At 51.6% G+C, this 18,543-nt stretch overlaps 1 protein-coding gene across 1 annotated transcript in view; it reads left to right on the top strand.

Annotated features, from left to right (window-relative positions):
- Nucleotides 1-18,543, top strand: part of Rasgrf2 (Ras protein-specific guanine nucleotide-releasing factor 2) — a 195,830-nt gene that overhangs the window by 2,167 nt on the left and 175,120 nt on the right. Inside the window, exon 2 of the mRNA XM_013512878.1 lies at nt 43-318. Within this exon, the coding sequence (XP_013368332.1) occupies nt 43-318 (276 nt within the window). The remainder of the gene's footprint in view (nt 1-42; nt 319-18,543) is intronic.

Raw genomic sequence — 18,543 nt, 5'->3', positions numbered from 1 at the left:
GGAACCGCGCGGGGACCGCGCCTCCCTCCGGCTGCGTCCCAGCCCCGCGCCGCCGGCTCCTTTCGGTTTCTCCGCGCGCTCGCAGGGAGGGAGCGCGGGTGGGGGCGGCGGGGACACTTGTTGGGCGCAGACCGGCAGGACCCACGGAACTTCTCTGGAAAAGTTCGGCTTCGCCCCGGCCTGGCCGGCGCGCAGGTGTCTTTACCTGCGGTGACAGCCGCGCGGCGCCGGGCTGCGGACCGCCTCGGCGGTGGCTGCCGGCCGCCGCTGCCCGCGCTGCCTTCGAGCCCGGGCGTCCGCTGGCAGGAGAATGAATGGGTGGGTGCCCGCCCTGCTCGGGGCGGTGCCCCTCTGCGTGCCCCAGCGGTTGCAGCTGCGGGCGCCGCCTGTCCTGTGTGCTCGGAGACCGCCTCGGCGCGGGGGCTTCGGCTCTCGGTCACCGGCGCGCTGGTTTTGCTGCGCGCTCGCGGGGGGCGGGGTGGAGCCTCCGGTGCAGCGGCCTCTGCCCTCCATTCCTGCGAGGACCAGCTCTGGCTTTTTGCAGGCTAATTTTGTGCTTCCAGATGTTCTTACTTCGCTTCTAGAGCCCAGCCTTGGAGGGAGGTGTCTTTGCGGTTGCATAAACATTTTGCCCCGAGTTTTCCGTGCAAGTCAGACCAAACTGTATCTTTTGCAAACCGCGAGGCGGTGGGAAGCGCTCGCGGTGGGAGAAGGCGGAGGGTGCCGCCTGACCTCTCTCCCAGGCGCCTAAACGCGGAACGTTAGGAGCGGTTAGACCCAGATCAAGCAGAAGTTTGATTGTTCCTCCACTTTGCTTTCACTATAAATCATTGACCGACTTCACTGATTAAACTTATAGGTCTGAAATTAAAAGGAAGATCTTTGTCATTTGAGGGTATTGTTTAATACCTTGAAAAACTGATTTGCAGCTTGGCAGGTAGATACTAGAAATAGAAACATAAATTCCAAGTTGTGCATTTTACAATTTAAATTGGGAGAAGAATTTAGAGGAAGCAGATTTTTTTCAGGATGTATGTATCAATCTGATTTTTCTATTGAGATTTTGAAAAATAAAAGTTACGTACTTCGAGGTCCCATGGGATCTAAAACAAGTGGGGTTTTAAGTATTGTAATATCTAAAGTAGGGTACTTTAAATTATTCTGAATGTATATAATTGGCCTATTCTCTTTTTAAAATTTTCTTGTATTTCTTTTTTCTCTGCTTTTGAGCTGAGGGGAATATTGCTACTGTTAGGACTTAGATGCTGTCTGACCGTCACCCTTACCTGGGAAGCAACATTTTGCTATTGCAAAGTAACCAGACTGTCATCTTCAGGACAGAGTTCTCTAAGCCAGACTCACCTGGACGAATTCAGTCACCCAATAGGTTGACTTTCATGCTTCTTGCCCGTAGTGTCCTGCCAAGCCCAGCTGATCAATGTCTCTTCTGTTTATGGTCATATAAATGATGAGGACTTCTCAGCCACTGTATGCACGCCTAAAAGGGTGGAAATCAGAGCCTTAGGGTCTGAGATGGAACTGGAGACCGGGAGGCAAACATTTCAGAGCGCCCGAGGAGCTGGGTGGGACACCTCCGTGCTGCCCTGCTCCAAGTGGCTCAGGACTTGCATGAGTGCCCCGCCTAAGGCTTTCCCAACACTGCCTGACTGGGTTGTTTGAAGGATCAGGAGCTAACAGAGCAGATAAGAAGGAGGAGGAGCTCGGGGTCCTCCTCTAAGGCTTAGGCGATAATTGTGCTGCTGTTTTTCCCAGATGATCAGACAGGAGACTGGGACACTGGGGGCTCGGGCGGGATGGGAGGGGACAGAGGGTGTCCGTGCCCAGCCACACAAGCGTCTGGCCAGGGCTACCCCCAGGACGGAGAGGCACCTTGCTGCCTCTGCCACGTTTCCAGTGGCTTCTTAGACAAATGTCAGAGTTTGCTCTTTTCTTTGTCGTTTCTGAAATGTCTCTTTCGTGGTGTGCGGAAACATCGTTAGGGTAAGATGACCCGCGCTGCCTCGGGGGCTGCTGTTACTAGGTCTTAGCAGAGTGCGAGCTCTCCGCCGAGCCAGGCCGCGGAAAGCGGTTTCACAGCATTGAGAGTGTCGGGGACAGAGCTCAGTGCTGCAGCTGGGAGGCCAGGACACCAAGCGGTGACAGGGACGTTCTGTGGCGTGGCCAGGTCGCTAGATACACACACCTGGGCTAACATCACTGAGCCCGGGGGCTCTGCAGTCCCACCGCACGGGGCAGCCGCAGCGTCAGTCATTGCTACAGTGGTTGAGGTCATTTTTGCGATAAATGGGCTCTCCTCATGCTTGGGAGTTGAAATCCTATCTCTCCTCCAAGTAGTTTCTGAATTCTAATTAACTGTGTTTTCAAGTAAGTCACAGGAAGAAAATATCCATTGGTTTGCTTCACTGAAATCATCTTTCAGAATAGGGTGCTTGCCAGAACAAAAACAAACAACAGAAAGAGTTCAGTTGTCTTTAGTCCTTTGTCTTAGGCTGTCCCCAGTTAAGTGGAGAAGTAAGTGGTTTTCATTTTTCAGATATGCCAGAGTCGAGGGGTATTTGTGCTTTGTGGCTTATTTCCTGTACCCCAGGGCTTGTTTGGGGGGACACTGGTCACCTTTGGGGAGACAGCTTGGTTCTTACCCACCTTCCACAGGGCAGCGTATTTGGGGTAGTAATGGTGATATGATCAAAATTAGTTCAGGTCCAAAAATGTTGTAAGAGTTTCCTTTTCTCTAAAAGGGCTCTTTTTCTGTCTTTTTTTACTAGCGCTTGTTGCAGTACTGATGATCACACGCCTCTCGGGAAGTTTGCGCGTGCGCACATGACTCCGTCCCCGTTCCTTCTGCGTCTCCTCCCCGCCCCCCGACCTCCTCCTCACCTTCCCATGTGCAGAAGGTCTGTGATGTTTCTTTTGTTGAAACTGTGTCCAAGTGGCACTTCGGTCTAAAACGCCCCATCGAGGGAAGGCGGAACACCGCCCTGTATCCGGGCGAGCCCTGGTTCTGTCCCCAGCACAGGGGGTCGAGGACAGGTCCCCATCTTCTCACGTGTCTGGGTTCATCCTCCATCTCGTCTCACCAGACCCCAGCCCGCTCTTGGAGATCGGCCTTGCTGTTGCTGCACCTCCACCTGAGGCCCCGGGTCTGGCTGGAGAGGGTGGCCGAGGAGACCGTTCGGGTCCCCTGAGCTTCAGGGAGTGGAAGATCTGCACAGTGATGGGAGTTGTGGGTGTAATGCGTGAATCACTGTTCTGTTTATTCTTATTTCCCTTTAAAAACTATTTAAATGGGCATTGTTAATTCTTAAAAAACTCAGCTACAGACCATTACGTATTCAAAGAAAAATGGGATTTATTTTGAAACAAACAATTTTAAATGTCATTCCTTTACTTCAGTGGGGGACTTTATAAATATTTGCATTTAGGGTAAAAGCTGCATCCCAGCCAGCTGGGTCTGGGTAAGGAACAGTGTCTGTACTGCCCAATAGCAGGAGAGATACAGAGCTCGGAAAGACATCTTTGTTTGGTTTTTTGCTTTTTTGAGACAGGGTCTTACCATGCAGTCCAGGCTGTGCTTGAACTCACTCTGTGGCCAAGGCTGGCCTCAAGCTTGCAGTGATCCTCCTGCCTCAGCCTCTGTAGTGCTGGGGTGACAGGCGTGGACTCTAAGAAAGCTGTCGTATCCTTCCTTTCCTGAGCATGTTAGGTAGCCTCTTCAGCTTGGCTTCCTTGTTGGGGACGGCATGTCTGGAGGTATAAGGTACGGCAGATACTTGCCATAGTTCTGCGAATTAAAACATATCGAGCTCCTTTGAAAGGGATGGAGCCTCCGTATCTTCCCTCCACCTCTTTACTAGTCACTTAAGGCTCCCAGACTTGCCCACGAGGAAAGGATTGCAGAGATTTCATGGAATTAGAGCTCCATGCGAGCCCTGCAGTAGTCACAGGCATGGGAAGGATGAAGGTGCAACAAATAAAGGAAAGATAGAATAAAGATATTTGCTCAGTCTTATAAAACATTCAAAAATGTAACCTGAGGAACAGAAACGATTGGTTACTTGAACTTTGTTACACAAAGAAAGGAAACCCACAGCTTAGCAAAACTTAGTGTTTGAGTTTTGACTACGGCAAACCTTGCTGTTTAGATTAGCGTGTGTATTGTTAGGACTTCAGCTCAGCAAAATCCATCTTTGGTATTGCAGGTGTACATAAATGCGTTTCCTGTGGTTCTTATTAGGTGCCAGCTAACTGTACTATTGAGTGGTGAAAAATATTTATCATGTAATAATATTTTTTCTCTTTTGGAGAAAAATTGAGCTATTTCCTTTCATTGGGTGATAAGACCTTAAAGTGTGTGTGGTACCCAAATGCTTCTGCTTTAGCAAGCAAATGTTCATCATTTGTTAAAAACAATTACTGTGTTGTTGTCTGCCTAATGTAGATTGTATTTAAAATTGATTTTGTCTGCATTGTCCAATACTACTTAAATCAAATTCACAACGTGGATGAACTCAGGTCTTATGTCCTCATCTTCACAATTTCAGGTAGATTTGTGGTTTATGCCTGTTCATTTATCCTGTGAGAAAAGTGTGTGTGTGTGTGTGTGTGTGCGTGTAAGTCTGTTACCTTCAATACTGAAGATTGACATTAGCTAGACAGTTACATATGCTGGGGGCTTTGCAGATTTTTATTTGTATCACTGACATTTCAAGATGTGAGTTGTAAATCCAATCTGTCTGCGGCTTGGGAGCCTCATGACTGAGGGCGAGGGGTGGATAATGATTCTGTTACATTGATCACAGCAGCACTTCTCTGGAATTGGTTCACCTTAAGTAGAGACTGTCGATATTCATGTTCTGCACCGTGACACTTTGTCCCCGAGGGATGAGGGACGCAGGACGTGTATCCCACGAGTCTACACGGCCTCTCCAGGGCTGTGGGCTACACTGCCGGGTCTGTGCAGACACGATCTACGACCACGCAGTGACCGCACTGCCCAGCGCCGTCCGGCTCAGCGTGTGTCCCTGTCTTTAAACAGCAGGGCGCTGTGCAGTGAAATCTCAGTGAATACTTAAATGGGGCAGAGGTGATAGTTGTTTGACGTTTACGAGGAGGTGGAGGTGGTGTGTAAGTGGGTAGATCTAACTGTTGTGTAACAGCGGCCCCTGTTCTAAAGACTGACGGCCTCCCGATGACCTGCTCCCGCCCTTGGTGCCTTTTAACTTGCAGCCGATGGAGAAGTTCAGACGCATGAATTTGGCTCCATGAAAGGCTGTGTTGCCATTTTTTGTACGAGGAACTAAAATGCGATGGTGTGTGTCTTTAGAGACAAAACAAACAGGATTTTTTTGTTTTTGTTTTTGATACTAGGGATTCGATCAGGGCCTTTGCACTGAGCTACATCCCCGTCCCTTTCTATTTGTATGTTTAAAAACATTTCAATCAAGAGCTCGCTAAATTGCTAAATTGCCCAGGCTGGCCTTGAACTTGCCATCCTCCTGCCTCAGCTGCCCGGAGTGCTGGGATCACATGTCTGCCACCACACCTGGTTTTGAAAAAGCAGCTTTTTTGGTCATTGTGGCAAACGTGGGCACCCGTGGGGGCCCAGAGCTGCAGAAGGCCTTTCTTGTACCTTCCCTTTTCCAGCGCTGCTTGTGAAACCTACGATCGATGACAAGTGAGATTGAAATCATCTTTCCCCAAACTCCTGCAAAATGCCCCAATATACTGTCAGGGAAAAATAACAAATAGGAGCGGACATGCGTTTAGTTAGCGATATGCTGCTCTTTTCCTTTCCAGCCGCTGGGGAGAGATGACCCTGGAAGCTGGGCATCAGCCGTTAGGGAGGATGCGGTTCCCACAGACCCGAGGAGGTGGCCCTACTGAGAGTGGGGTGGACTGGTCCTTTGTGCTTTGTTGGAGGCGCCTGGGCCAGGGTTTCTGAGTTCCGCTCTTCCGGTTGTCCTTGCTCTGTGACATCTCAGAGACCAGTGCAGTCCTGCAGGGATGCAGGCTCTGGCTACTGTGCCTTGCGTTATTTTCGGGTTCCTGAAGTGTCTGATTAATGTCGCCACTGTCTGATTCATTTCCTGAACTGTGCTGGCGAGCTGAGCGTGTGTGTGTGTGTGTGTGTGTGGGGGGCAAGGCTGGCCCTGCTGAGGCACTTTCCTGGGTTAATGGTGGGAATCGGGCTGGTAACTGGGTCCCAGGCTCACTCGGTGACACTAGAACTGGTGACAGAGGATGCCCCGATGGGACAGCATGGGCGTTTGCCGGGAATGCCGGGGGCAGGTCAGGCAGGGCGTTGCTTTCTTCTACCCCTAGGAAGGTGGGTTCCAGGTGAGGCCAGGAGTTAAACTGTGTAGGTTCAGTGCTGGCTCCAACACTCCCGAGAGATGTGGTCCTGAACCATGTCCTTCTCAGCCCTGTCCCTGCCTGGAAGCTGCCCAGACCTGAGATCCCAGCAGGCTAGGAGGCTGAGGCAGGAGGAGTGCAAGTTCAAGAGCAGCCTGGGCAGTTCCAGGTGTGTGTGTGTGTGTGTGTGCGCGCGTTGGAGCTGGAGATGCCGACAGCCTGTTTGGTGAGGGTGTCGTGAGGTGTGCAGGTCCCCACCCAGCCCAAACGCTTAAGGCAGAGTTGCTCAGTGGCAATGTCAGCCTGTTTGATGTGGGGTAATGTTCTTTCTTCATAATGCAGCTTGTTGATTTTCTCCTTTCAGTTTTTGTTACTAAGATCACTTAGGGAGGTCTTCTTTCCCCTCCCTTTTTCCCTCTTCAAAAAATACTTTAAACTGAGGTGGGTGTGGCTGAGGCAGGAGGCTGAGGCAGGAGGATCACTGTGAGTTCAAGGCCAGCCTCAGCTATATAGTGATACATTGTCTCAAAACAAAAACAAACTACTTTAAACTGACCACATATAAAATGAAATAGTGGAGCTCCAGATTTCTGTCATTTTTTCTGGATCCCGTTCCCTCCGTGCACGTTAGTTTCCTAGACTGTCTTACAGTTCAGCCTGACCATTGTGCATTTCTCCCCTTGTGCATAGGAAAGGTTTCCTCTCTGGCTTGGTGTTCAAGGTTGCACTTGCTGCAGCTCTGCAGAGAACTGTCTTGGAGAACGGGAGCGTGTTTTGCGGTGATTCTGTCTGGGACACGAGTGGCTGTCTTTGTTTCTTTGGCGCTGTTGTAAAGGCAAAGGCGACACAAGTTCTGAAGGCGGGGGCGTCGTGGAATGGACTTCTCAATAAATACCACGTGTGCGTCCTCAGGAAGAGAACGCTGAGGCAGCCACTTGACCTTGATCATTGTGTAAAGGGATTTTCATGACCTGGCTGGGTGTAGTGGTGCAGCCTATAATCCCAGCACCCTGGGAGGCTGAGGCAGGAGGACAGCTTGGTATTATTCAGGCCAATTTGAGTCACATCTCCCTAGTGATCAAAGGGCATAAAGCACTCAGCCGTATGACAGGAGCCAACTCACCCCGCCAGGGCAGTTTAGAGACTTAGTTGGACCCGGTCTCAAAGTAAAAATTCCTTAAAAGGGCTGAAGATATAGCCCAGAGCAAAGGGCCTGGGTTCAGTCTCCAGTATATATATAAAAAAAGCCTTCCATGATTTGGCCTCGCTGGGGGAGGTCAGACTGTGGATCCCTCTGTGCTGAGGGTCTTCTGGTCTTGGTCGAAGTCCTCTGCCCACCTCCCATCCCGAGTCAGGGCTGGGTTTCCCCCTCTGCGCTGCCTCCTCTTGCGAGCACTGTACCGGCTCTGCAGTAGTGCGCGGACACCCACGGGCCGGCCACGTCCGTTCTTCTGAATCTATCCGCGGGTCAGCCGTGGTCAATATTATTTTAAGGGCCGTCGCCAAGGCCTAGTTCATCGGCGCGTCTGGCTTTTCCGGTGCCGCTGCGCTCTGCTCGGCTAATTGTTTCTGTTCCTGGAGCAGTTGCTGCTGCCCTGGGTGGAGAGGGAGAGGAACAGCTCAGGCCGCCCCACAAAGTGGTCACTGCTGAGCGCAGGGACCGCGGGGTGCTGTCAGGCCACGGAAGGGTGACGGCTCCATGCTCCCTGTGCATAGCAGTTCTGTGGCTCGTGCCACTGTCGCCTGCTCTCTCCCTGCGTCCCCTGCCAGGATGGCCCCTTTCTCTGCAGGCTGGGCGTGGTTTGTAGGCGGCATCTCTGTCTTTTTTTTTTTTTTTTTCTTGGTTTTTCTCCAGTACCAGGAACCGAACTCACGACCTTGTGCTTGCCAGGCAGGCGCTTTGCTGCTGAGCTAAATCCCCAGCCCCCTAGGCGGCATCTCATAGTCACTTTGGTTTTTTTTTTTTTTTTTTGGTTTTTCTCCGGTACCGGGAACCGAACTCATGACCTTGCACTTGCCAGGCAGGTGCTTTTGCCACTGAGCTAAATCCCCAGCCCCGAGTGCCAGCCTTCTGGCTGGCTAGCTTCCTGCCTGCTGGCTCCCGGAGGGTGGGCCCCCAGAGCACGGGGAGCCTCGGGCGGGGAACGCCGGTCTTCAGACCGGCGACTCACTCCCGGCTTCGTGGTTCCCTGGAAGGAGGGCTTCCGGCGCACAGGGAGCTGCGGGTGGGGAGCGCCAGCCTTCTGGCTGGCTAGCCTCCTGCCTGCTGGCTCCCGGAGGGTGGGCCCCCAAGCGCATGGGGAGCCATGCGGCAGTGAGCACTATTGCACGCCAGCCCTTAGGCCGGCTGCCGCTGCTCAATTGGGATCTATCATGACACAGAGAAACAGTGACACAATTGGCCCACCATGCACCGACTGCAGTTGCCCACCCACGGATGTGTGTGAATCACTGAAACTTTGAACAACCCCTGGGAATACATGCCATACAACGGGCCACTCTTGCTCCTGCCATTGGGAACCAGAAAGGTCCAGAGCCAGCAGAGGAGCTGCTGCTGAATAAGGACTCAGAGAACATGAGAATGCAGACTAAGCCCACCGAGTCAGAGGTCCAGTGGACTGGGGTCACTGTAAACCAGGAGGACCTTGCACAATACCTGCAGAGACTCATTGGAAGCCATTCTTCCCCTGACAGTACAGGCTGTGGTGAAGCTCTGGAGAAGTCTGCAGCAGGATTCCTGCTGCCTGTGCTGACAGTTGGGGAGAGGACACTAACTCGCTGTGGGGTCCCAAAGCAATGGGAAGCTGGAGAGAAAAAGCTGCAAAGAATGGCTTTCACCCCAGATAGCTCACTTGAGATGTTAGTAAGAATTGCCTCCTCAGTATTCTATAGCCATGATGAGGAGGAGGCCAAGGAGAGAAAACAAAGAGACTGAGAAAAAGCAGCTGCTTTTGCTGCACCACTAAGAGAAACAGATCCCAGGTCTGATTCCGGGGCTCCAAGAAGACTCGACAACTGCATTCATCTGCTACCACTGTTAAAAGCCAGGCCACCTCAAGAGGAACTGCCCTAAGAGGCCCCATGGGCCATGCCCTGGATGCAAAGGAGACCACTGGAGATCGGTCTGCCCTCTGAGGTGGAGGCCCCAGAGCTCAGACCCATGCTACCAGTTAGTCCAACAGGAATGAGAGGGCTTGGGGCATGGTCTGCCTTCTTCCTCTGGCCAGACCGTCATCTCCATCGAGGAGTCCTGGGTAATCATGACTATGGAGGAACAAGAAAACAGCCTGTTGCTAGTCACAGGTGCAAGTCTCTCGGTCCTTCTTTTCAATCCTGGCCTTCCTTCCAGCCATCATACCTCAGTGAAAGGAGTCACTGGTGAGGAGGTAATATGCTATTTTTGACAACCCTTAGGCTGTAACTACTTATTAGATCCTTCTTGCATATCTCTGTCTTCCTGAGAAACCACTTTGAAGATACCACCACGTATTACAGTAGCCATTGATATTTTCCTACTAATCTATCAATAACTGTGTTGTTTGTAATGTTCCTATCCTATTTCATAATGTATGTTTATTACTATGTGTTTCCTACAGCAACCATTGAGAATAGTTAATGATTTTTCAATAGGTCACTCATGTATAGCTCTATTTATTTTCTTTAGAAGCCACTTTGAAGATACCAAAGTATAGCACAACAACTCTTGATAATCTCCTACCTCTTTTGTCTCTAACTCACTATTATTTGTCTATTTGTTTTCCTGAGAAACTATTTTGTAGATAATAATATGTAAAACGATAACCATTGATAATTTCCTACCATTTTGTCTGTAATTTGCTAAGTCCCCCCTATTATTATGTTATCCTTCTTTTATCCTTTAAAATTAAAAAAAAAAAAAAAAAAGATAAATCCCCAGCCCCTCTCATAGTCACTTTGTAGACAGGGCTCCTCTTCCTTTGAGAGAGTCTGGCTGCATATTTGGGGTCAGACAGAATCACTGGCCCCTGCCCAGCCAGCACGTTAACTGCAGACTTCAGGAGCTTCGTGGACAGTTGCCTGGGTGCCGCGGACGTTGTCACTGACGACTTGTGGCCGCATTAAGCTGGCCAGGGGCATGTGTACCATGCGGGAGTGTGCTTGTCACGAAGAGCTGTGCTGTCTGCAGCTGCAGTTGCCATCCTCACCTTACTGGCGAGATCTCTGCAGCAGTAAGGGGTCCTCCTCTGCCTGCCCTTGCCCAGGCTTCATAGGCACATTTACTCTTTAATATCTTAGAAATAACTTACGTGGTGTTCTTCTAACAATAAAGTTGAAATAAGCCTTTTTTTAGAGTACAGCGTATGCATGAAAAAGCGAGGGAACTGAACTTCCGCTTGCTGAGTTTTCCCAGAGAGGGTGAGCTCTGTGATCAGCACCAGACCGAGCCATGGGCGCCACCAGCCCTGCAGAGTGGCCTCTGTTGGTTTGCATTGTCGCATCCTCTCACCCCCTGGGGCGGTCTCCATCCTTCCTGGTAATGCCCTCAGGGGCTTTGCCTGTTTTGAACCTCATTTTCATCTACACACAAAGCGGATGTTCTGAGGCGGGCACTTCCGTCAGCACCCTCGTGGTGAGACCACCACCGGCTGCACAGGGCACTGGTCTTGTCATTGCTTTGTTGTTTCCATGGAATGCAGCTTCTTGACCCAGAGCAAAGCTGAAGGACATTGCTTCCAGTCTGGAGGTGTTACAGTGAGTACCAGGAAAATCTGCGTGCGCACACACACATGCACACACTGGTGCAGCTGTGCATACTTGGGAGTGAGATGCTGGCTCGTGTGCATAGATCCAGCGTTCCTGTTGAACTTTTCCAGAGCCAGCAGATCCCTCGATGTCTGCAGCAGCCCTGCACAGATTTCCGGTTGCTCCATGTCCTCGCACCCTCGGTGTTCTGGGTGTGCTTGGTTGTAAGCATTGTAATAAGTATGAGATATCTCACTTTGGTTTTTTGTGTTTGATTTTCCTGAAAGTAATGAGTGCTCACAGACCAGTCCTCTGTTTTGAAGTGCCTGCTCTGCCTTTACCCACTTCTTATGCACTTGGTTTGTAGGAGTTATAAGTATGGAGTTAGACCCTATGAATGGCCTTTCGTGTATGTCAGAATGGTTGCATACCAGATTCTCATGCTACCCAGATTTGTACAGGATGACACAAGTCCTGGATCAGTCAAAGTGTTTTGACGATTATTTTCTTCGTGTGTTACCTCTTTCATGGTGTCTTTGGATGGATGGAAATTATAAACTTCAGTGTAGCCTGAATTATGTCTTTTTTTTTTTGGTTTTTCTCCGGTACTGGGAACCGAACTCACGACCTTGAGCTTGCCAGGCAGGCGCTTTTGCCGCTGAGCTAAATCCCCAGCCCCGTCTTTTTTTATTTGTGTGTGGCATTTGCCTGGTCACAAGCTGAACAGGGTGAGAATAGTCTCTGAGCTCGCTGTGTGGCAGACGCTGCTCTGATAGATCGCGTCGGAGTCCACGTGTTGCACCCACCGCAGCTGACCACAGTGTGCTCACAGCAGTTTGAGGTCAGCACAGCGGAAAGCTTCCCTCTTGGAGGAAGGCTCAAAGGTGATCCTGCGAGATAAGAAAGCACGGTGTTCTGCTCGCTGTCATTCTCTGGGGGCTGAGGCCCCCCAGGAGCTGTCACACACCTCCCCACCAGGAACTCTGGGTACCCACTCCCCCCTCATTCCTTGATCATACCTCGAGCTTTCAACTAGAGGGATCTGGTACAAGAGGGACAGGGAACTTTATAAACCCAACCAGGCCAAGTGTGGTGGCGCACTTGTAATCCCAGCACTCTGGGAGGCTGAGGCAGGAGGATCACCAATTCAAGGCCACCCTGGATTTTAGCAAGATCCTGTTTCAAAATAAAAATTTACAAAGAGTTGGGGTTGTAGTCAGGATACAGTGCGTGGCCCTGGATTCAGTCCCTTGTGCCACCAAAATCAAATAAACACAGCAGAGATGCTGCTGGGGCAGGCCAGCTACGCCCTGGAATGGGCTATATCCATTTGACGAGCAAAGTCGAGCCCCTCCCACCTTTTTAGCTTGCCTCTAAGTGGATCCTACAGTAGCTGTTGCAGGTCATTGACTCAGGAGGTCTCGGTGGGCTGGTTTTGGTGAGGGCTTAGCAGTGGGGGATCAGTAGTTGCCTAGCCAGCTGTGGTGGTACAGGCTTGTAATCTCAGCACTTTGGGAAGCTGAGGAAGGAGGATCGCAAGTTTGAGCCCAGCCTGGGCAACTTGGCAGCTTGGCAGGACTGTGTCTCAAAATTAAAACATAAAAAAGGCTGGGAATGTAGCTCAGTGCCAAAGACCCTGGACTCAAGCTGCAGTACTGCGAGAAAGAACAAAAGTTGCTTAAGCGTGCCTTGTAATTCTGCTGGAGGGCCGGACATTGTGTGCGAAAAGGAGGAATCGTTTGAGGCCCTGGATGGTGCTCTTTTCCTGCAGGCGGCGGACTGACTGGGCTTTCTTGTGAGCGCTGGTGTGGGGGGTTACACTGACCGATTCCATGGTGCAGCCGGTCTCCGGCCGGTTCTCCCCAGGCCTCTCCGCAAATCTGGGATGTTTACACAACCTGACCCACCCGTCTCCTGCCTCCAAACGGCCCCAGACCAGCCTTGTGGCCACCACTTTCCGCGTGGTGTCTTAGGCTGTCTTAGCCCCTCCACCCTGTGTCCGGAGGAACTGATTCCCTGGGGGGCCCCCCATGGTCAGGGAGCTGTTCCTCACAGCTGCAGTGGGGTGGGGGGTCAGGGACGCTCACGTGCACAACTTTTGCTATCTTCACCTTCTAAATGTGTTCTGTGTGCGCACGTGTGTCTGTGTCTCCCCGTGTGTGTATGTGTGCTTGTGTGTGTCTGGATGTGTGTGTGCGTGTGTGTCTAAATGTGTTCTGTGTGCGCACGTGTGTCTGTGTCTCCCCGTGTGTGTATGTGTGCTTGTGTGTGTCTGGATGTGTGTGTGCGTGTGTGTGTGGTCTGCAGCAAGCTACGTGGTCCCCGCCGCACAGGAGTGACTTGGAATGGATCATCCAAAACGGAGTGAAACCCACTGCAGGTAGCGGAAAAGTCATCTTTTTTTTCTGGACACTTACATGTCGGTTACTTCTAGTCCCATAACGATGAGCCACTCAGAAGCTGAATTAACACTAATCCTTAGTTTATCTGTCTAATCCTGAACGTCTTTGCAAGCTGTATATTTGAATAAAATGAAACAAATATCATTGTGCAGGCAGGAGAGTACCTGGTAGCTCTCTGCGTGTGTGTTGGTGCCGGGCAGTGAGGCGGTGCTCCGTGTATGCCGCACGCAGGGAGCTCACACTGTGCTTTTGAATCACTTTCTTGTGTCTGATGTCTGACTGCCTTTCTGTCTCTCTACCCACCTGTCATCTATTTTAGTTGTGAGCATTTAATTTAAGGTAATTATCTTCCTGCAGGTTTAAGTCAGCTCTTCTTAGAAAGAAAGAAAATAAAATCAGACAATTTCTTTTCTTTTTTATTTATTTATTTTTTTTGAGACAGCATCTTGCTATGGAGCCCAGGCTGGCCTCAGACTTATGGCAATCCTCCTGCCTCAGCCCCCTGAGTGCTGGGATCACAGCTGTGCACCACCACACCCCTTTGAAAATTCCCTGTTTTTTTTTCCGGTACCGGGAATCGAACTCACGACCTTGCGCTTGCCAGGCAGGCGCTGTGCCACTGAGCTAAATCCCCAGCCCCATTCCCTGGTTTTAATGTGCACCTGGGTCCTTAGTGCCCTGATTTATATCACCGCTTTGTGGCCCCTAAGCCGACAGGGCTGAGTGTCCCCAGCCCCAGAGCTGCGAGCGTGTGTCTGGATTGCTGGGTCCTGCAGGACACGTGTCACCTCCAGGGCAGCGTGAGCGGGGCCTCCGGTGTGCACAGGCTCCGCGGTGTCGCTGGTGTCTGTGTGGCTGCAGGCCCACTGCGTGGATGCGGGTGCGGCCAGCAGTGTCCCGGGTCAGGAGCAGGGTGTTATCTCCCCCGAGAGTGTTGTCCCGGAGGTTCCTGTCGCCCGGGAGTGAGCTGACCCATCCTCCTCCTGTCCTCGCTGCGCCCCACGCCCTGGCCTCCACTCCCTGAGCGTGGTGGCGTTGCAGCGGAGCGGGTCCTGCCTGTCCAGAGTCTGCTGAAAAGCAAAACAGGGACCTCGGCCTTTCTGGGGTTACAAGGTGACGTGTGACGGATTCTGCCCGTCTTTTCCTTTTTTCTTTTCTGACTTTGTTCTTTAAGAAATCCCTTTCTGAGGGCCTCACTGTGCAGTTGAGGCTGCCCCGCGTGCTGCCGTGCCCTGCGGCGGCCTCGGCTGCCCCAAGTCCCGTAGGTGCGGCTCGAGGCCACCCCCGACACGCTGTGGCTTTCTAGCGCGGTCCCGCCCAGCTGAACAAGCGGGACACGGAACGCGCACTCCCTGCGCGGCAGTGCTTTTCGTCACCGTGACATTGGTGAGTTACCGAAGGTCAGAGCTTGACTGGTACCTTCAAGTCTCTTCGTTTTGGGGCCACTCCAGTCTGGGGAGCTCATTGCCAGCTCTGTGGGCATCTTTATGGGTCCGAGTTTGACATTTTTCCAGAGGATGTTTAGTGGATGTTAAATTCCTCAAGTGGTGTTTGCGAGGTCACTGTTACTAATGCAGGAAAATAACACTCCAAGGGTAGACCTGGGAGAGTTTCCTGCTGTGAATTCTGTCTGGTCTGTAGGCCCCGCTGGCTGGAGCACACACACTAAGTGCACCAAAATAAGAATGCTAAGTAGTTATTTTTCTCAGGAAAAATGTGGCTAAGTTGATACGTGTGCTTTACAAGTGCAGTGTGTTTTTACTGAGAGAATCTAAAATGGAAAGGGAAAATCGAGAAGACCTGGCTCCTTCTTCTTTCTCTTGATAGAGTGTCATCTCAACCAGAACATTTTAAAAGCAGTTTTCCACTTGTGAAAGCATTGTCGCTTGTGTAAAGTGTGCAAATCACGGAGAGACCTAAAGGATTTAGATTAGTCCCACCGCTGGAGAATGCTTTGTTTTACACCGTCGGGGAACTGCTCTCGAGGTTTGGTTCCATGTGTGCATAATAAACAGACATTTGTAAAGGCTCACATGGGGATCGGACGTGTGCGGGCTTGGGACGCGAGTTCACTGAACATTGTGTTAGGAGCATTTTACTGGCAGAAGCTGTGCGTTGGAGACCAGATTTGTAACAAACGACCACAGCGTCTCTTGCAGATCCCCACAGCTCCTGGTGCTGAGACTTGACCCGTGTTAGTGCCTCTGCTTCCTTTGCTGTTTTACTAAGATCTGTGAGTCAGCTGGAGGGGTGGGGGCACGAACACACAAAGCCTTGGAGAAGGGAGAGCTTCTCTGCTGTTTTATTTCCTTTATTTATTTATTTATTTTTGGTTCTTTTGAGACAGGGTCTCACTATGCAGTTCAGGCTGGTCTTAAGCTCACTTTGTAGCTCAGGCTGGTCTCGAACTTGCAACTCACAACTGATCCTCTTGCCTCAGCCTCTTGAGTGCTGGAATTACAGGCGTGTGCCACCATCCTGGCTATTTCCTTGATTTTTAAAAATCTATTTTCTTCAACGAACACTCTGCTTGAGTGTCAAGGTAGTTTGTAACTGGCTGAAACCCAACAGAAAACGTACAGTGTTGGAACAAAGATACCAACTCATCTGCAAGTTTAGATACAGAAATAAACATGACCAAGTGTGTTTGTCTCACTTCCCGAAATAAAACTAGCTTATGAATATTGTTTGGTAGAATTTACTTATTTTAATCAGTGATATGTGTTATGATTAAAATGTCTAGGAAGAGCCAGGCATGGTGGTGCACGCTTGTAATCCAAGCAGTCTGGGAGGCTGAGGCAGGAGGACTGCAAGTTTGAGCTCAGCTTGGGCCACTTAAGTGACTTAGCAAGGGCCTGTCTCAAAATAAATAAATAAAAAGGGCTAAAACATGAAGAAAAGAAGGGAAAAAAGAAAAGAAGGAGGGAAGGAGAGAGGGAGGGAGGGAAGGAAGGAAGGCGGGAGAAACTCTAATAGTGTATGATTGTTGTATACTAATAAGGGGGGTGAAAGACTAAAAAGAAAAGTGGAAACCTTGCAATTTCAGACTTCACGTCTCCTGTTGCTGTTGTTACTGTTGAGACTGTGCCTTTCTGTTCCTTAACACATGCGCAGCGCGGCCTCCGGGTCCTCCAGGGCGGCCGTTAAACCGCCCCGTGTGTGCAGCCCCCGGAGCTGTGATTTGCCGTGTGAGCTCGGGCGCTGCGTGCCCCGGGGGCGGTCGGGGTCGCAGTGCCAGGCAGACCCTTCCGGGGTGCAGGGGCCTGGAGGCTGCCGGGTGTGGCTGTGAGACCCACGAGTGCGTGTGTGTCTGTGTGCACGGGTTTGTGTGTGTGAGTGTCTGTGTGCATGTGCGTGTGCATGTGTGTTCATGTGTGTGTCTGTGTGCATGTATGTGTCTGCGTGCATGCATGTGTGCACATGTGTGTGAATGTGCGTGCTGTGTGTGGACATGCGTTTGTGTGTGCAGGCATGTGTGTGTGCATGTATGTGTGCACAGGTGCCTGTGTCCGTGTGCGCACATGCTTGTGTCCATGCATGCGTGTGTGTATGCATGTGTGTATGCTTACATGTGTGTCTGTGTGCATGCGTGTGTGCCTGCATGTGCACGTGCGTGTGTATGTGTATGCGCGTGTCTGTGCGCTCCTGTCGGGAAAGCCCCCTCGAGAGGCCCCCACACATCCCCTTGCTCCGTCTGAGTTGCTTTTCCAAGGCGAGGCTCTCGTTCTGACGCGGAGGGTACAGTGTGGTCCGTGTCCGGACATCCAGCGGAGACCGGAGATGCGAGAGGAAATGGCCCCGCAGAGGCAGGAGGGTTTCTCAGCGAGGACTGTGAACCGCACTTCTGCTCGCTGACCGGTCCTCTTCTGTGAGCGGGGTCTGTCCTCTGGCCAAAGTGAGACGCCGGCTCCGAGCTGCAGGGCCACGCTGGGTGCAGCCCCCTTGATTCCTCTCGGTGCAGGGCCAAACCCGGGGCCTCAGGCTGAGCTACGTCTCCCTCGCTCTCCCTGCTTTTAGTTCTAATTTTGAGACAGGGTCTTGCTAAGTCACTGAGTTGCCCGGGCTGGGTGCCAGCTCACAGCACTCCTGCCTCCGCCTGCTGGTGCAAGCACGGGTCACCAAGTCTGGCCTGGGTACAGCCCAGTGCTTGCTGCCCTCTGGCTGTGGGCCTGGCCTCTCTGGTCACCACTGACTCGAACACATTGGGGCCCCGCCTGTCGTGAGAGCTCAGGCCCGGGGACACAGGCTCGAGGCCCCAGGGAGGGACAGCCCTGCTGCCTCGGGCTGGCTGCTGTGACACAAGCCGCGTCCCTGCCGCTGGGGGACCGCGCACCCTGCTCCGGGGTTGCTTGGGGCCCGCTGAGCCCACAGCTTTGCTGTTTGTTTCTTTGCCGGAAAAGCTGCCACTTCTGCCTTACCCACACACTGCCCACGCGGCGGCTAGCCGGGCGCAGCTTTGAGTGCTCCAAACACAGCTGGAGTCGGAAGGCGTCGTTCAGACTGGTTCAAGGGTGTTGGGCGCGTTGGGTGAAAAGAAAGCATCCTAAAATCAGTTTTACTTGTTTCTCTGCCGCTTTCCCCACGCGGTTCCTTGCAAATTCAGTCTCCGCAAGGCCTGCATCTGAGACGGGCAGGGCTGCCTGTGAGCTCAGTGACTATGGAGCTCATTCTTCAAACAGCCTCTTTTTTGTTGTTGTTTTTTATTTTTCAGTACTGGGGATGGAGCCCAGGGCCTTCGCACTGAACCCTGCCCCCACCCTTTTTATTTTTTATTCTGAGACAGGATCTCACCAAGTTGCTAAATTGTCCAGGTTGGGCACAAACTTGTGACCCTCCTGCCTCAGCCTCACAAGTAGCTGTGATTATAGCCTTGGCCACCACACCTGGCTTCATGGAGCCTTTTGGATAAGCCTCACTGCTTCCTCTGGAGGCACAAGGTTAGCAAATGTGGGGAACCCTTGAGACGCTCTAGGTTAGAGCTTGGGTTTTGTTGACAGCTAAGCTGGAATTTACTGACTTGAGATTCTGACCATTGAATAAAGACATG

This window comes from Chinchilla lanigera, unplaced genomic scaffold (genome assembly GCF_000276665.1).
Source record: "Chinchilla lanigera isolate Chin_1 unplaced genomic scaffold, ChiLan1.0 scaffold00017, whole genome shotgun sequence".
Classification (NCBI taxonomy): Eukaryota; Metazoa; Chordata; class Mammalia; order Rodentia; family Chinchillidae; genus Chinchilla; species Chinchilla lanigera.
The sequence above is the reverse complement of the archived record's forward strand: the minus strand, read 5'-3'. Positions and strand labels throughout refer to the sequence as shown.